Below are 20,026 nucleotides of genomic sequence, written 5' to 3'. Positions count from 1 at the left end.
CTTTGCTGCAGGAAGGAGATATAGAAACTCCAGAGATATAGAAACCAAACACCCTAGAGCAGGATTCAGGCAGATCAAAGTGAGTTTCTCTTCTGCAAGGTGAATAGGAAAGCAGCTGATAAAAACTATGGAAGAGTTTGAAATAACATAGAGGGAAATATAGGGAATGATAGCATCCTGTTCATTGGTTACCTAGCACCCCTTTCCAGCTTACATCTACTTTATATGGGTAATGCTGGTTTGTGTCCTCTATAGCCTGAGATCAGCCATTATTCTCCTATCTGAACTGTAACAAGTCATAGTCCTCATGTTTCAGTACCATTGGTGCACAGATTAGATGGAAGTTTCCCATGATCCAAAGCTATCATACTGGGAAGACCACCTACAACACCTTCCCATCCACATGCACACAAAGATTCTGGCTCCGTTTGAGCTGTCTGAGCCATGGTTGCAAAGTGTCATGCTTTGTGAAAGTCTCATATCCTGATACCAATTTGAGCTGATGAGGCTGACTCCAGAGCAGTCTTTTCCCATCCTTCATGGAGAACCCACATCTTAGGGCAGTGGTTCCCAACCTTTTTTTATGTTGTGGCACACCCTGCATAGAGTTCAATTCATCATGGCATTCCATCATTTTCACCATCATCATTTCCTCTTCCCTCCCCCCCCCCCCCCCCCCCCCCCACCACAGGAATCATCATCATGTTTTCTTCTCTTCCCTCTCCACCACTCCTTGGCATCATCTCTTTCCCTCTTCCTGTCGCTCCACCCTTCTCCCCCACCCCTTGGCATCATTAACTTCTCTTTCTCCTCCCCCCCCCCCAATCTCCTGGCACCATCAGTCCTCCCTTTCCTCTCCCCCCACTCCCTAGAACATCACCTTCTCTTTCCTTTGCTCTCTCTCCTCCCTGGCATCATGTTCACATTCTCTTCCCTCTCCTCTGGCATCAACACCTTCTCTTCTCTTCCTTTCCCTTTCCATACCCCCTAGCCACATCATCACCTTTCTTCTCCCTCCTCCTCCTCCAGCATCATCACCTTCCCTTCATTCTCCCCTTACACCTCATGGCACACGCAGCTTTCCTTTCCCCCACACCCCCCCTTTCACCTTCTCTTTCCTGTGTCCTGGAACCGGCAGAGCCTGTGAGCAGCACTTACATGGTGCTGCTGCTTCCTCCTCCTCTGCCAGTTTCCCTCTGCAGTTAGAGCAGCATGGGGCCAGCGGATCTCACAAGACTACAGGGCTCCATGCAGCTTCACTTACAAAGGAGGGCCAGCAGAGGGGAAAGCAGGAGCAATAGATAAGCACTTCTGCCTGACCCCCGCCCCCATCCCTGCTGGTGGGAGGGCCTGCAGGCTAGGAAGGAAAGAATATGGAACATTTCATCTCAGGCTTGTTTCACGGCACACTGGTTGGGGAAATGCTGTCTTAGTGTCAGCACATTACTCCTTAAGGTGTTTCATCATGGTGTCTGGGTGCTTCTTATGGCTATGGGCATAAATGCACCATTTGCGTTAATGCCAAAGGTTGTGTTGATTTATGGTAGTTCTAGATCAGTTTACTGAAAGGCTGACTCCTTTCTACAAACATTCCATATAAAGGATGGCAGGCAAACTCTGGTCCCAGTGAGTCTTAGGAAAAGTGTAGGTAGCTGCTTAGAAAGTCCAGGCAGTACTTTATATTAATGCCAACAATTTCAGAAAGAAACTAAAGACTTGGCTCTTCCAACAAGCCTACCCTGATTAATTTCCCCTCCTTCCTCCATCTACCTCCCCTCCCTCCAACTCCATGAACCTCTACCTCCTTCTTCCTCCACCTTCCTCCATCTACCTCCACCTTCCTCCATCCTCCTCCACTCCCTCCTCCTCCTCGAACAGCCCTTATAAATGGTACCTAAATTGTATATAAACTTTTTTAATTAGTCTGATACGCTTCAAAACCTCATATACAGACTCTTGTAAATAGCCTGTTACCTTTCAAAACCTCATATACAGACTCTTGTAAATAGCCTGTTACCTTTCAAAACTTCATATACAGACTCTTGTAAATAGCCTGTTAACAGTTCAAATCTAATGCTTGTAATTTTCAATGCTCTCTGCACTATGTATTTACACTCTCCCGTTTCCCCTCCCTGTTGATTGTATTTTCAGCCTTTTAGTTGCATTGTGAACCGGTATGATGTTTGCATACTAATGCCGGTATATAAAAGTTTCAAATAAATAAATTAGCAGATTTCATTTTCATTCTTTTGTCCTAGAAGGTTTAAAGATGGAGGGCATATCAGAGAACCTGCTGTGTGAGCAATGGCAATGTCTATTGCCAACCTCAGGTCTGTCTGCTTTGAAAAGCTTGTAAAGCTACAGCATGGAGTTCAGGTCACATACTCACCAAACTACTTTTCTTTTTTTTAGTTAAATGTTTATTGGCAAAAAACAGGAAATAACCATTAAACAGACATAAAGAATAGCATCACTTACAGATTGGTTTTCTTATAGTGAATTCCTTATGCCTAATCATTTTAAGCTTCTGCCTTCCCCCACACAATCCCAAGTAAGTAGCCTAAATTTTCATCAGTCCATTAATGGAGCAAGACATGGGCACAGTGAAATTTGGAATTTCATTAAAAACTATCAAAAACCCATCTACAGGAAATCTAACAGATCATGGTTGAAAAAAAGCTTCTATAAAGCATCAACTGCCTCTTATAATTACAACATAAACAGGCTGTCCAGGAAATAAACATTCAAATTATTTTAAAACCATATTTGCATTGTCAACAAAATAGTCTTCTTCCAGTTCACTGCAAATTTACGCCTAGAACGAGGAATATCCTCTTTCATTAATCCTAATAAGAAAATCAGAGACTCCCAAGAAAGTTTAATTTTAAGGATTTTCCAAATAAACTCATGAATTTTCTTCCAAAGTGGCACTATTATTTTGCATCTTCACCATATATGAATCATATTTCCCTCTTCACCACAAGTCTGCCAGTATTCATCTTTGATGCCCAAATAAATTTTACTCAGCTGATTTAGGGTCGCATACCATTAGAAGCAGATCATGTAACATATTTTAATTTTTTTTAATTTTAATTATACGTTGTTTTATTTCATGTTTTCTGAATTAAATTATAATTATATATGTTATTTTGTTCACCGCCTAGGCCTTTCTAAGTGTTCGGTGGTTTATACATTTTAATAAATGTAAATGTAACTATTGTCCACTAATAATGTGGTGGTCAATATTCAAAGCCGGCCATTGAAGTAACTTAGCTAGATATAACTTATCTGTCTAAGTTACGATGTATATTCAGTGGCACAATGAAACATCTGAATATATACGCGTATATGTGAGCACTTCACCGAATAAGTCTACCCGGTTAAGCTTAGACCTACTCTATGGGACGACTAACCTTGCACATGCACACTTATCTGCCTAACTCCGAGTATCAGTAGCTAGGCGTATAAGTTATATATCTAACTCCCTCCACTCCGATCCACCCAATGCACGCCCACTTTCTTTGTGCATATATTTTAGCCGTATAAGGGACTTGTATGTCTAAGCAGTAGCCGCTGAACGTAGGCACATATTCAGTGGCCGCTACTTAGCCTCATAAGTTCTGCTTATCCAGCTAAATAGTGCTGAACTCTCTTTGAATATTGACCTCGTGGATTTTAAAGTTTACATATCCTTTTGCCAGTAATTTCCCATTGATCTTCAGTAAGTGGGCTATTCAAATACCTTTCTCAGGTTTCAATATAACAAAATGTATTTTTTGGGACCTGACTGAAAATCTCATGTAACTGAGAGGTTAATTTCTTTGTGGAAGAATATTTATTATAGATAACTTTAAATTGTTTATAACCTTGCAGAAGGATTTTTAACCTCTTTTTGATTAAGGGCTAAATAACTATTTTATAGAAAACCATCTCTCATTGAGATTCTTGTATTGACTCAACTGTGCTACAGAGATTGTATTTAGGATAATTTCGTATGCCTTCCATTCTGCAAGAATCAAAATTTTTCTTTATTTCTAGGATAGTCTCTTCCAGATATCTAAAATGCACCATTTAAGCATTTCATTGTTTTTTCTTTGTTCTGCTGGTGCTCCATAGTTAGATGCACTTAGCTAGTCATTCTCATCACTGTTTGCGTATCTGTGGAGAAAGCAATCATGAATAAGCAGTCTCCCTTTTTGTTTTTTGACGATGGTATTCTCATACACACAATCTACCTAAAATTTCTCTTTGGAAGGGGTTCATTTTTTCTACAGCACATCATGTGATCCTTCAGTATGATTCTTTGAATGCTGTCTTCATAGAATATCACTTGTACAATCTTAAATTCCAGTTTATTCAAGGTGCTGTCTGTTGCAGGGTCTGGGGTTATATGCTGCTAAAGATATTGAAAAGCACACCATGGTCATTGAATACATTGGAACCATCATCCGCAATGAAGTAGCCAATAGGAAGGAGAAGCTTTATGAATCTCAGGTATTATTTTAAATATTTTTCAGGAGTGTTTCAATTTACAGTAATCAGTAATCAAACTGCTTTATGAGATACTAGGAGATTTTAATTGTTACAGTAGCAGTAAGCCCAATGATGCAGATACAATTCAGGAAAAAGTAATATCTATCTGTAAATATTGATGCCTATTTTCCAGCATTAAATTATGTCTTATTCATTCTCTTTAAATATGTTTTGAGTTTAGTAACTATGCAACATTCAACCAATTTAGCATGCTACTATGTTAAACTTTGCACAGGACTCTTGAAGTTATTCTGTAGTTCAAAGTACATTTTATTGTAACATTCAAAATATATTATTCCACTTTACAAATATTTTAAGAAAAGCAAATTAGATTGTATCTTTTGAGAATAGCACAGGCATTCTAATGTTATTCCTGCTCCATTCCAAAAGACTTTCTTTTCAGTAGCTACAAGGTGTATTGATTGATTTTTCTCTACCTTCACTTCTTTATTTATTTTTTTATTTATTTTTTAGAACCGAGGTGTGTATATGTTCCGCATTGATAATGACCATGTTATTGATGCAACATTAACAGGTGGCCCTGCAAGGTAGGTTTTCTTTAAAGATTCTTATCTAATATGTAGGAAATGTGTTCTAGTGAATTGAATGATGAGTTGAGAGATGTTCTAGGATGTAAATTCAAGGTCCTTGGCAAATAAAAATACCACAGCATGTGCCTTCTGTAAAACAGTCACACCCAATCAGGGGAACTTGGAGCACTTGTTCTGCACTAAAAATAGCACTCATTGGTCTTCATCCAGTTAAGATGGATCAGTTATTTTATTTTAGAAGTTTTTAAGATAAGAATGTGCTCCTTTCCGCTCCAAGACAACACAGTTGCTGGTTCACTATTGAGATGTGACTGTTACTAAGCAATACATGACTGTTACTAAGCAATACATGAAAACAGGTGAATAATGCAAAACTGAACTAGGTTCCTCCACAGAGAAGTTCTTCCACAGCACTGAGCAACACTCATATTTTAGGGGCAGAGAGGCCACAACTGGCAAGGTGCATCGCCTCTGGAGCAAGGGAGGGGGCAGGGGTTGGGCCAACAACAGAATTTAAAGGTGAGCTGGCCCACCCCCCAGCCTCTTCTTATGGCGGTTTTCCCACCCAGCCTGCCCACAAAGGGATGGATTATATATTGGCTTAGCGTTGGCTTAGCGTTTATATATTATATATTATATTATATATTATTATATATATATATATACATATATTATTATATATATTATATATTATATATATAATATATATAATATATATAGTTATATATATTATATATTATATTATATATATTATTATATATTATATATTATATTATATAGATTATATGTTGGCTTAGCGTTTGGCTAAGCCAAATGCAACTGCTCTGAAACATTATCCCTCCCAATTATAATTGCACTAATCTTACTACGAGAACCTCTCCCTCGACTATTCACACCCAATCTCAGACCCCTAAAAAGTGAATATTTTTGCTCAACCTAGTTTGACTCTGACCGATCCCAGAGATATAATCCTCCCGTTCCTTCCCCAATTCTACCATAGAAAGAGAATCCCAAACCACTCATGTTATTATGTAACATATGTATCAATACTTATTTGTACACTGTTTGTACACTACCCGCACACTGCATGACCTATGCTTATTATGTTTATGTCGCTGGTTCTAAGAAGATAATAAGGATTTCAGTTAATAAGTTTCTCGGTTATTTTGTCCTTTATCTGTAATGAGTTGTTAAATTGTAAACCGGAGTGAAGGCAGCTTGCTATACCTCGGTATATAAAAGACTTCAAATAAATAAATAAATGTATGGTTCTGATATGGCATGGTGGATGTGAGGAACTGCAGAATAGTCGCGGCATTGGGGCAGGGGTTGGCAGGTTTGACCATGATCAGGAGTGCACAGCACGTGCAATTCTTGAAAGCTGGCTGGGTAGAGAATACCAAGTAGCATGGTATTCCTGCTCCTACGTTGTGTCAAGTCTTCGGCTTCGATGGCCAGGATTGGCCTACGCATCACCCAAAATTATGTTGGCACGCTTAAGGAGAGACACCTGCTGTTTTACAGAGCAGGACTTCAGCATCCTGCTGAGAACTTCGTCAGTGATCGGGATCAAATGCAGGATAATCTGAGAGGGCAAGGCTTCAATAGCCCTGTGACCCCCTCCCAGTCATGCTACATTGCTGTAGTATGATACTTTAGAGTGCTTATGAAATTGGAGCATCCTCAATGGTGCTACATTACAGTACCAGGATCCTATCGAGCATTTAGCGAATTGAAGTTCAGCTAAATGAGGTGAGGGCATGGTGAGGGCATGGTCACCTCTGAGGATTGAAAATATTTTAGTAATTGATGTTTTGTAAATTGAATGAATGTTAGTAATTGTTTGCAATATAATAGTTATATGCTATCTTTCGAATAATGGACTGACAGTTGTGACAGCATGGGACAAGGGTGGGGTTAATTAATTATAGATAGGTCAGATGACGTGGTTGCACCTGAGATGTTTGTGACAACAGGACAGATTCTGCATGTAAGCATCTCAGTGTCCAGGTCCAACTTACGCTTATGATGTCACCGCTTACAAATTTGAATAGGTGTTTGATGCCTCTGTGGCCAGAGGAATTTTGTGATCTTTGGAATTAAATTTCCAAACCATAAGAACTTATTCTTTAATCATAGTCATTTACCATACTTCATATTTTTCAGCTATGAATACCTTGTAATATTTATTTATTTGCTTTTATATACCGACATTCGTTGGTGTACATCACATCAGTTCACATTACAACAACTGAAATAGTATGACATGGGTCGTACTATTTTACATTTTAACTTTAACTGAGATTGAAACAAAATATATAAAAGTCATTTAACAAAATGTTTAACAAAACAAAAAATTTACATAGTATCCTCTTCTATTTAACTCAAATAAGTGCAAGAAAAGCATTTTTTTCAGAGGATCTAGAGATAGTGGGTATCAACCTTGCCAAACATAGCCTATTGCACACAATCCCTTGATTCTGTGAATTCACTTCCCGAACAATAAGGCACCCAAGCATAATTTATATTCTAAACCTTCACAAAATTCTGAAACAGGTGAATCATTTTTCCTCCCAAAGTTTCAGTAATACTAGTTTCAAAAAACAATTGTCATCCATTTCTGAAACTTTCATTTTGTCTGACTTTAGAAAATATAACTCTTTCTATAGGAGATGTAGATAGTTACAGGTGACCATAATGCAACCTTTTCCCATTCTATCTCTTGTTCCATCTGAATAAGGTATCTTGTTACCACTTATAATTCCTGAAACTAGACAAAACTTTTCCAGGCATGGGTAAGAGATCTTCCTCTCACAAACTTTTCTTTAACCATCAAAACTCCTCTGTAAGAGCAAAGGTGTTGAATCTAATACCTCTCACTAATAATCAATTTCAAGAGGTATTATGGATAAAAACACTTTGTAAGGGGAACTATTCAGCTACTCCTATAACTCTCATTTGCTCTTGTTTCCATAAGAGCATACGAACTTGGGTCAGTCCAAGGTCAAGCCCAGTATCCTATTTCCAATAGTGGCCAGACCAATTCACAAGTACATGGCAGGATCCTAAACGTAGATAAATTCCATGTTGCCTACACTCAGGAATAAGCAGTGGCTTTCATCTACCTGGGAATAGACTATTGCAATTCTCTATTTCTTGGGCTTCCAGATAGCACTTTGAAGGCACTGCATCTATTATAAAAAGCTGCCGCTCATGTTTTAACTGGACAGAGCGGATATAATCATATCATACCCAGCTTAGCATCTCTTCGCTGGTTACTGATCAGGTAAGAATTAAATATAATAATTTAATGTTAATCCACAAATTAATCAAAATTACCAGGATCCCTTGGTTGGGATCAATTTTACAAATTTATAACCCCATCATGCTAACTGTGCTCATTAACCAAAGCTCTTTTGGAAATGTATTTAGAAAGGATGTGAGTGCCTAATAAATACTCTGGATTCTCAGGATGGGTGTCCAAATAAAAATTTACTGCAGCAATTCTACAAAATGAGCTTCTGGTACTATATATAGTAGTTGTTGACATAGTAATTTAATATCTCAGCTCTCCAGCTCTCCTTTATCTGTGCAAGTGTCCTTCAGGAAATGACCAGGGAAATAACTCTCCCTCCAGGGCATGGAAAAGGAAGCCTTCCCAGATGCACAGGGGTATTCCTTGTTTTGGACAGAAATGTGCCTTCCAAAATACTGGTGGTCATAAGACTATAAATACTGCAGGGGTCCCACTTGTAATTCTTCTCCCCAGGGCGAAGACTCCAGATGGGGGTCTCCAAATGTACCAAGAAAGTCTTACTCACAGTTCCCTTTGGATGACAAACAGGATCTTTTGGATGAAAGATCCAAGTAGCAGGAAACAAGGTTTTACCAAATTCCCCCACTTTACAGCAGGAGGGGTGGCAGCAAAAATCGTCATATAAATGTCCAAAACCTGGAACTCTCCTTCAGCAGGTCACCACCAGCCATTACCCTCGGATTGTGAAATTGAGTGGGCAATGTCTTCCCTACCCTGGCCACCTCAGAAAAAGGACTTCTCTGTAATCCTTTCCTAGACCAAGAACCAAGGGTCGCATAAGAAATTCCAAAAATCATTGAAATCCTGAAAACACATTACTGAAGCCAACTAAATCAGACAGGTGGTGTACTAGAAGGGGTTAACTTTCCCTTCTTTTCTGGATTCCAAACCATGAGGCCTGGTCCTTGGAGCAAGCAAAATCACAAACAATACTTTCAATCTCTCAAAACTCCACAACAGAATACTGCCACTTCCACACAGGTCTATAACTCAGCCTGATGTTTCTACAGGTAGGAGGGCACACCACTCCAGTAGCCTCGTTGGAGCTGATGTTACAGAAATGGTACACCCCTCCCTCCAGTGCCTAATCCTAGCCCAAGTTTTGGGAACTAGGGCCATCTGGTGGTGATCTCAAAGGGTCAGCACATATTCATTCTGGATATTCTGAAAACCAGACTTGTTTGTGCACTCCAGGATTGGGGTTGCCTACCCCTGGCATATCCTTTTTATTTGGTAACTTTTGTATATGAGTATTTTTTTTTTTAAAGGATTAGATGATTCGAGGATTGGGATACGGATATTCTCTAGAGCCTTTCACCTCTGGATCTCTACTTTCTGTTTAGCTGAGGTCACTAGTAAATAGGTTTTATTGGTGGTCTGTGTAAAACAGATAATATATGGGCCCTGCATTCCTTATCTGCTATTATGTTCTATCTATTCTACCCATATCACAGAGCTTACTCTATTTATTTTATTTATTTATTTTAAAGGATTTATATACCGGAGGTTCCTGTATAATATACATATCACCCCGGTTTACAAGGAACGGTAATTATCGCTTCATATAGCGGTTTACATTGAACATGTTAAAAACTAAGTAACAAATACTTAAACACTTCCTGGTATTGAAAGATTATCTGTGATTATCCTGTGCTTTCTTGAATTCTGCTACTGTTTCAACCTTTACTACCTTCATTAGGAGGCTCTTCTATATATCTGTCACGCTTTTTGTAAAGAAATCTTTCCTTCTGTTACTCCTAAATCTGTGCCTGTTGAGACTGGTGCTATTAATCTAATTTCTAGTAGGTATAATGCCAGCAGTTAAAAACTACAGGTAATCCACGGTCAATATATGGAAATGCCATGGACTGCCATGAGGCTGTCATAGATTTAAACTGTAGATATCTACTTAAAAAGATATAGTCAGCTGTCACTGATTCTCATCTTGATTGGTATGTTTAGCGGAGGGGGTCAAAGGTTGAATGAATATGCCTCTGGATATCATCCCAGAATAGGGTTAAAATACTTGAAAGCAGACAGTTTTACTGTCATTACTTGTATTATTTCGTTCTTCATAACAACACCAAAATCCTTCCATTCCTTTCTGCTTGGATGACTGCAATTTACTCCTCACTGGTCTTTCACCGAATGATCGTTCTTCACTACAGTCTAGTCAAATTTCAGCTGTAAAACTTATCTTCCTCCTGTGGTAATGTGACCACCATGTTACCCCTATTCTCACAGCACTGCATTGGCTTTCACTTTCAGTCCGTATGTCGTCTTACCTACTCCACATTCCCTATCCTCTGGTATCTTTTTCTGTCCCTCCCCATGATCTCTGTTTGTTAGGCAAACTACTCTTATCTGTGCCCCTCTCCTTTGCTAATTCCAGAGTCTGCACTTTCTGTTTTGGTCCTTTTTGAGTTCACGAGTTCTACTTCATCAGACCCTCTTTAAGTCCTACCTAAAAACTCACCTTTTGGGGATTGATTTTAAATCCAAAAACCCAGACTCTTCCAGATCTTGGCCTTCTCACTTTAAACATGTTTACTGTGGTAGCTACGTGATTACTGGAAATCTATTTCTCGTCTTTGTGTTGCAACTAAATTGTAAGTTTCATGGAGCAGAGGCTATCTCTTAAGTTTGTTTGTACACCGCTGCATACACCTAGTAGTGCTATAGAAATGCTGTTGTAGTAGTATTATACCTCTATGTGCATGAGTGGAAAATTTCAGTTCACATAGCTATCATTACAATACTGTTTATGAATGCTACAGAATTGTCCTAATTTTCAGAAAATCTTGAATATAAGATTGTCCCCTTATATTGTGTCCAGTGCAGTACTATCCTTCCACTGTTGTTAGCAGCTGTCATGGCTGCTTGAACAGACCTCTTAGGCTCTAGGGGAATAGGATCCACACTGGAATTTTAGCTGAAGCATGTGATGCTGGCAAGATGGGCTTTGCTGGCATACTTGAGCAGCAGTCTTCAGGCTAAATGGATATATTCTGCCATTGCACTTCAGTACCAGTTTTCGATGGGAGGTGCTTCGCGAAGGTTGTAAGGCAAGGGGTTTACATGCACAGTGACAAAAAAAAATAAATCCTTGTCTTATCAGACCAATATGGCACTTTCACAAAGAAGAAACAAAAGGAAGGTGTTCATTTGTTAATATTTTTCTGGTGCTGATCTTTGCTGAATGATTTTTATTGAGGATGATTTTTCCCAATGTATTGTACTTTTTTGCAGGTATATTAACCATTCATGTGCACCTAATTGTGTGGCAGAGGTAGTGACGTTTGAGAAAGGACACAAGATTATCATCAGCTCAAATCGGAGAATACAAAAAGGGGAGGAGGTAAGGTTCATATGTACATATTTCCTTGTTGAATGGTTTCTAAAGTATCTGTAAAAACTATCAAATGGTACAATATTCACAGGAGAAGTGAGTGATTAGGGACTCTAGGCAAATGACAGCTGTACAAATGGGGGGGGAAAAAAAGGTGGATCCTTGTTCATTACAGAAAAGAGAGTCCACATGGAAGAAGCAAAAGTGAAACTGGTCAAGGTAATGGAATCAGAGGAGACACCTTTGCAAATATTAAGTGAGTTTAAAGAAGAGCTGGTAACACCATTAAGAATTCTGTTCAGTCACAATCTTGAGACCAGCATAGTTGCATAGGACTGGAGATGACAGATGTAGTGTTAACCCGGGTAGCTGCGACCATTTGTCACTAAAGGGGGGAGGGAAGCAACAGCAGTACACACTCACAGATTCTAAAACACCATAGAGACCAAATGTGGGTAAAATTGGCCGCAGCTTTATTTATAATAATAATACAACCATAAATGTGTACCTGAGCCATAACATTGATCAAACCACCAAATGCCCCCCTGAGGCAGGCAGCACCCAAGCCAAGGCCCTGTCCTCTGGGAGGTAAATCTCCAGGGCATTCCCAGTCACCCACCTCACCCAAACAAGGTGGGGGGCGTCCAGTCTGCTGCCGCTCTGGGGTCAACGAGCCCTGGCGACAGCCCCCATTGCATCGAAGTATGGTGTGCCACATACTGTGCACTGCCTCCAACTGTGACATGAAAACAAATATAACCAAACTCTTATTAACAAGAAATCTGACTAGCAGATAAACCCCACATCATTAAAGGATGGGTGAGTTCACAGCGAGGCAGCAGCATGGGGAGCAGGAGCCAAAAGGGATGGGACCAGGATGTGCCGCCCAGTTACCTCCCCCATGCTGCTGCCTCTGCCCTCAAGACGGCCCTCAGGCTTCAAATGGCCCAGTGAGCAATCAGGGAGCAACCCGGCATGCCCCCCCCCCAACCCGCGACGTCATTGGGCCTTTCCCCAATGCCACCTCTCCCCCCGCTTGGGCTCGCAGCACTCGATCGCACATGCCCACACTGCCGGATGACGGCGCGTCGGTGATGTCATCACTCAGCGCCGGTGCCACTCACCTCCATGCACGATAACAACCCTGCCTGTACACAGCCCAGTAAGAGTGGCCGGTCCCCCCTCCTGCTCCGGGTGCGGCACTGGGTTACTGGCGGCGTCCGTGCACCGGCCCAGCACCTCATATTAATCCAGGTAGCTGTGACCATTTGCTGCTAATGAGGGGAAGGGAATGACAGCAGCACACACACTTGCAGAATCCAAAACACCATAGAGACCAAATGTGGGTAAAATTGGCCGTAGCTTTATTAATAATAATATACAACCATAATTGTGTACCCAAGCCATAACATTGATCAAACTATCAAATGCCCTCTTGTGGCAGGCAGCATGTCACAACCAGACCTGGGGCCCACCACACCCAAGCAAAGCCGAGAAGTAATTCTTCAGGGTGTTCTCGGTCACCCGCCTTGCCCACGCAAGGTGGCTACCCAATCAAAGGGTGGGGGCATCTGATTTGCCACCGCTCTGATGGGTGGCAAATCAGATGCCCCCACCCTTACTGGGTTGGGCAAAACCTGAGCCTTAGCAAAAATGACGTAACCTGCCAGACTGGCCTGGACCATGAGACGTGCTGCACTGCTTAGCCTGTTCAATGTATTCCACTATCCTGTGTGAAAGATCCAGGTTCTCTGACTGGTCAGAGGCTTCCAGGAAATCCATGACTTCATTATATCCCCTCAGGTATGCTCGCCAGGTAGATAGTGCAATCGACTGGCACTGCAAGTCGAGTGTGTCCTGGCTCCAGTGCTCCAGAGGTGTACAGGAACTGGCGTTCCCTTCTCTTCGGCGCCCAGAGCAAGCCTCCAGAAGTCTTCCCACTTAGAACAAGGAAGACAATCAACAATCACTTTGTGAAGCCCAGGGATGTGTCTCGCCCATGCCATCACATTTATCTGCAGACACCTCAAGACTATTACCCTCAGGAGCTCCACACAGGAGTGCACCTCACAGACTGCTGATTGATTACATGGATGACCGCTAGGTTGTCATACCAGAAGATCATCTTCCTGTTCGTCAGTCGCTAATTCTAAATATGGAGTGCAACCACTATTGGGAACAGCTCCAGAAAGGAGATGTTCCACATGATCCCTGATTCCACCCAATTCTGTGGCCATGTCTCAGCATACCAGCTGCCCTGACAATATAAGCCAAAACCAATGTCCTTCAAGGCATCAGAAAATAGCTCCAGGTTGAAGCTAGGCATTGGTGAGGGCAGCCACACTACTGAGCCACTGAAATCATCCAAGAATCTCTTCCATACTTCGAGATCCTCACGCATAGTATGGGTAACTTTCAAACGGTGGTACTTCCTCCTGACTGTCATGGATGCAATAATTAATTGGCGCAGAAATGCCCACCCCATCCGGATTACCCAACAAGTAAAAGCCAAATTCCCAATTAGTGACTGCATGACAGCTAGGGTTACCTTGTGAGCCAATCGTGCACCACGATCAGTTCAGACAGCTTCTGAATCTTATTGGCTGGGAACCTGGTTATCACTTGAATGGTGTCGAGCTTGATGCCAAGGAAAGTAAGCACCTTAGTTGGTGGCTCCAACTTGTCTGCTGCCAGCAGAACGCCAAATAGATTGCGGCACACACCTGAGTCATGAGAGCCAACGAATAGAAAATCATCCAAGTAGTGTACGATGCTTGTCAAACCTGTGCGATGAGACAACTCCCAATGCAAGAAGGTGCTGAAAGCCTCAAAGTGGGCACCCCATGGGGCATGCACCAATCAAAGTAATAAGCACCATCAAAGAAGAACCCTGCAGTGGAAAGTTGTCTGGATGCACAAGTAAGTCTCTATGTCCACCTTAGCCATAAGAGCCCCCTCCCTGCAATTCCTGAGGAGGTCAAGCAAACTGTCAAAGAAAGCATATTGGACCGTGCAGACCTCCTGAGGGATGAAATCATTCACAGCCCGACCAGCCGGGTATGAAAAGTTATGTAAAAGCCTAATAAACTTACCCAGCTCTTTCTTAGGCACCACTGCCAGTGATGATAAAACCATTCTGGCAAAAGGAGGTGAGGGGAAGGGGCTCATAACACTACCTAGACAAATCTCCACCCTCAGCTTTTTCCTCACCACCTCAGCAAACCTGGTTGCAGAAGACGCATTCATGTGGCTTGATGGGTTCGGTGGATCCTCATAAGGGATTCTGAAGCCATCCTTAAAACCCTCGCACAGAGTTAACAGCAGCATGCCTGTTGGGGTAAAGGCTTAGACCTATCGCTAGCTGATCCTACCTGACTGGAGTCGGAGCACTTAGGTAAAGACTACTTGTCTCTATCACAGAGAGCTTTCTTTGGGCATTTGGTGGTGGGGTAACTCACGGCACAAGAGGTGCAAAAGTGATTGTATTTACAATCCTTTGCCATACATCCCTCTATTAAATCGCCAACAGGCTTTGGCGGTAGAGTGAGATGTCCATCCCTGACCTTGGGAGCCCCCTCCTCCCTTGGGCCGAAAAGAGCAATTGGTAGCTTGGGCATGTGAACTCCATGCTGTCATGTGGGTCAGCCACAACTCAAAGTCATGAGTGCCCCAGGACATGCTCAGGGTGTCCACCATCCTCTCCCTGAACCGCTCATCGTAGTTCAACCAAGCAAATCCCTCGTATGTAGAATGAGCACTGACAGTGGTGTCCAAGTAGGACCACGTTGCCAAGTGCTGTGAGGGGTCAGCTTAGCCAACTATCAATGTCATTTGTGCAAAGGAACCGTACCCAGTTATTAATAGTCTTTGGGACCTGTGGGAGCTTCCTGCCACCTGCTCCCCTTGTGCGACTCATCCTCCCTTCTGCGCCCTTTCATCAAACTAAATATGTCAATGTACTGACAAAGGCGTATGCAGCACCGGAGCAAACGCAGGACACCTTGCCAAAGCTGCTTCATAGTGTTAAGGGCAGGCAAGCCTGCACTAGCAGCAGTGGAGTTCCGTGATTCCTCCACCACCGACAACTGACGCAAATTGGAGGACACTGGAGGAGCTCCTATTGCTTGAGGAGTCGGAGTGGTGGGAGAGCCTCCTACTTTTCCTTTTGTGCTTCCGCCCCACAGCCTTGCCGCCATCTGCAGGCGGCTGGTCAATAGTTACCCCATCAACCCCCAGTGACTGAGTAGAAGTCTCCCCAACCCTGACCAAATGTATGGCAACGTGAGACTCACCTTCCGCAGATTGGGGGCGGGGGGGGGGGCCGCTGACTGTACGCAGGAGCCAGAGCAGAATGCATTGGTGATATTCCCGAGATCCTGTGAGCCCGAAGGACAGGCGCAGTCATTAGGAGCTGAGGCGCTAGCTGGAGCCGGGGCCAAGCACCCCTCAGGGTGCAAGGGAACTGGCGCCGTTTGCCCCCACTGTGCAGGCGGGCTACTGTGCTGGGCTTGCAGGCATGGCACATACCCGGAAGCCCATTGCCATGGACCATGGGGCGCCACAGATTGCCATTGCAATTGGGCCCCATGATAAAAACTAAGAGGCCCCAAAAATAACCACATAGACCAGGGAGGAGGTATAGACTTTGCGGCCCACCAAGCCGGTATCTGAACCAGTGGCACACTGTAGTTGTATGGCTGGCTCCCCAGTTGGATACACCCTATTCCCAAGGGGGTAAAACCACCTGGCTGTCCGCCTCCTGCTCCCCAGGAGGGCTGAGGGATGCAACCACCTCCAGCAGGGTGACTATCCCCAGGATGCCCCGATTCCATCCCCCCACCTGCTGTGTTGCCTCCATGAGGTTCCTTGTGGCCTCTTGGACCTGTGCCCCCCCAGGGGGGGGTTGTACACTAGTACATGCAGTGATTCCTCATTGGGCAGAGTTGCGCTATCGGGTTCCCCCTGTGGGGACATGCAGCATGCTGGGGCTCTCTGCTTGCTGTCGCATGGCATGGTAGTGAGATAAAAGGGAATTTCAATATGTACTGCTAGCCACTCGAGCAGACTTCTCCCTTCACCTCTTCCCCCCACCCCCCTTTTAGTTTTATATATATAAATACCAATCAGCCAAATTATAGCCCCAAATAGCAGCTGAGGAGGAGAAGGACCTACCAGGAATCAATCAATCCCCATCACTCAGGCTCGCAGCGCTCGACTGTGCATGACAGCGCATCTGTGACATTGCATGGCACTGATGCCACTCACCAGTGTATGCGATGACAACCCCGCCAGCGCACAGCCTGGGCCAGCAGGTTGTTTGAGAATTGTGCTGGAAGGGTAGACATCAGGCCACGAGGCCCGCAACTTGATTTTCTTTACATTTATTTTTTAAAGGTGCACTACCTACCCAGATATCTGGGTCAGTAGCTTGTTATCCAGCCACACAAGGCCGGATAACTTTAGGTCTAACTATCTATATTCAAACAATAAGTGGTTAGGGTTAAAGTTATCCAACTATATGTAGCTGGATAACTGTAAGCTAATATATTCTGCGGGACCTTTATCCCACTGAATATATTCAGGATAAGATATCCAGCTAACTTTAGCCGGATAACTTGTCCTCTGCCCAGCCGACTGAATATGACAACCCCCCCCCCCCCCCCCTCCAAAATACCAGTGTATAAGTCATTAGTGATACTTCATCTGTAGTAATATATAGTCCAAAGAAGGGCTATAAAAGTGGTGCAAAGTGTACACCATAATCCTTGTGATGTGAGACTTCTGAACCTAAATATGTATGTATGTTCTAGGAGGGAAAGGGAACATACATTCAAATACATCCAAAGTATAAGGCAAATACATTTGGTGATAAATTCGGAAGGGTTCATGGAAGAAGATAAACATAGGAGTAATATCAGAAAACATTTTTCACAGAAAGGGTGGTGGGTGTATAGAACAGACTCCCAACAGAGTAGAGGTGATAGGGGAAAACAGAAACAGAATTCAAGAAAGCATAGGAATACCACAGAGGATCTTTACTGGTAGGGAAGTAAAGATAAAGCTAGAGATCAAATATTATCTGCACTTTTGCAGTGAGTAGAGAAAATGGGCAGACTATATGGGCCTGGAGAAATATATCTACCATCATAATTTCTGGGTCGGTTTCTTTTTTGTTATGTAGTCCAGTTAAGGGCTAGATTCATTTTGCTTTTTTCTCTGTAGAGAATGGAAGAAAAGCCGTAGTGAATTGGGCCGTAAGAGTGTTCAGGATTTTTCTTTCTAAATCCAAACCTCTTTTTTAAAACACAATACCTTTTATTTGTTTCAGCTTTGTTATGATTATAAGTTTGATTTTGAAGATGACCAGCACAAGATTCCATGCCACTGTGGAGCTGTAAACTGCCGAAAATGGATGAATTAATGCATTCCTTGCTATCTGGAGGGTTGCTTGTCCTTGGGAAGAAGTAATGATTAAACCCACAAACAGTATGGGCTCTGCTAAGAATAAATTATTTTTGTTTTGGATATTTTTTCCATAAAAAATTACTTTTTAAAGTCCTGAATGTTGTCAAGCCCGGGAAGAAAACAGGCAGTAATTGGACCGCTGTGTAACTTTCCAGAGGCAAAACGCTGAATTGAGGGACAGTCCTCTCTAGCACTTCTGCTCTTGAGCTTACTGTGGAAGACGGTTTGACAAGGCAAAAACTGCCGGCAGTGGGGATCCATGAATGTAAGACCGAAATCACCAGCGAAAGGAAGAAGCCCAAAGTGCTGGCCACTGCCTTATCTGAAAATAAAAGGGGCAGGCCCTCTAATGAAAAACTAAGCAAATGTAGACACCACTGAACAAGGAATGTACTGAAATGACTTCCTTAGGGATAGAGCTAAGGGAAAATAACTTGCACTAAAATACTTAAAATACTTGATTCCATGAGTCAGTTTATTGTAGGGTTTTTGTTTTTCATTTCTGTAAAATAAGAGAAACTTTTTGTATTTATTATTGGATAAGTGAATGAAGCTATTTTTAAAAAAAAAGTTAGAAGAAAGCCAAGCTGCTGCTGTTACCTGCAGAATTAACAAACCTTGTTACTTTGTACAGAAGTGTAAATATTTTGAAAAGAAAATGCAAAATAAAATAGTTATTGACCAAATGCTATCAAGCTCTGCAGCAGTTTGGGAGCTAATTAAAAATTGTATTAGGGATGTTTCAATATGATTTTGTATAATTACTAAACATGCCATTACAATTGTTATGGAATAACCAAAATATAATTTTAAAAGGAGAATTTTTTTGTTCAAACATGCTTAACTGTGGTCTACCAGTATATTTCTTTGAGATAAACTTTAACTCTAGTAAAGGGCATGTATTTATTGATTGCAGCTTGTAAAGAACTTTGTTAATTGAGACTATTTTTTTTCCATATCCTATTGTTGCATCCCTATTTCTCCAGTCAGGTCTTTTTTTTTGTGCTTATAACTTGTAATAACTGTGAATAACTGCTAAAACCATCCAAATGGAAGCTGAAACATTTTTCAGCAAAAAAATTTAAAAAAAAGCAAAAATAGTCAGGACTAGGTCACCGTTCAGCCTAAATCATGTAAATTTAATAGAATCATGTAGCGGGAGGTTAAGTCTAATAAGATAGCCTTCATGTTAAATTTAAAAAAATGTAAAAAAAAAAAAAAATTATTAAAAAAAAAAGAAAAAAATTAAAAAAAAATTAGATGTAATTATGCTTGCAGGACTCTGGCAATAGGGTTTTGGAAAATGTAATTTAAAATGTTTGTATGGATTGTTTTTGTTTACATTTCTTTAAAAAGAAAATAAAAACACTGTTTTGTGTTTTCTTGTAGAAACTTAATCAGCCTTTTGAACCAGGTTTGCTTTTTATTTTGTACTTAAAATTCCGGTACTGACACTTCTCATGCTAAGTTTCAAATGAAGTTTTTTTTTGGGTTTTTTTTTGTGTGCACAATTAAGGTGGACTGTAAACTGTTGGTATATTCAGTCATACAGTCTTGAACTTGTATTGTATATGGCATGATGTATTTTTTATCTTACAGAAGAAATCAATTGTATATATTTTTCTCTTGATAAATAGCCGTATGAAATTGTTTCTTGAATATTTTTCTTCTCTTGTACAATATTCCAACATCCTACCAGTATTTGTCCTACAGTTTTTTTTTCTGTCCTGTAAAATAGTATCTAATGTTGGCAAAAAAAATGAATTTTTTTGAAGTATACAGAGTGTTATGGGTTTTGGAATTTGTGGAAAC

The 20,026-nt window shown here is 41.6% G+C and overlaps 1 protein-coding gene across 8 annotated transcripts in view; it reads left to right on the top strand.

Annotated features, from left to right (window-relative positions):
• Positions 1-19,494, top strand: part of KMT2C (lysine methyltransferase 2C) — a 979,844-nt gene extending 960,350 nt beyond the window's left edge. For all 8 annotated transcript variants that reach the window (XM_029588444.1, XM_029588443.1, XM_029588442.1 and 5 more), the window contains 4 exons: positions 4,378-4,494; positions 5,008-5,081; positions 11,650-11,758; positions 18,078-19,494. In XM_029588444.1, the coding sequence (XP_029444304.1) occupies positions 4,378-4,494; positions 5,008-5,081; positions 11,650-11,758; positions 18,078-18,170 (393 nt within the window). In that variant the 3' untranslated portion in view covers positions 18,171-19,494. The remainder of the gene's footprint in view (positions 1-4,377; positions 4,495-5,007; positions 5,082-11,649; positions 11,759-18,077) is intronic.
• Positions 19,495-20,026: the final 532 nt, after the last annotated feature.

This window comes from Rhinatrema bivittatum, chromosome 2 (assembly GCF_901001135.1).
Source record: "Rhinatrema bivittatum chromosome 2, aRhiBiv1.1, whole genome shotgun sequence".
NCBI lineage: Eukaryota > Metazoa > Chordata > Amphibia > Gymnophiona > Rhinatrematidae > Rhinatrema > Rhinatrema bivittatum.
This window is presented reverse-complemented; position numbering and strand designations above follow the sequence as displayed.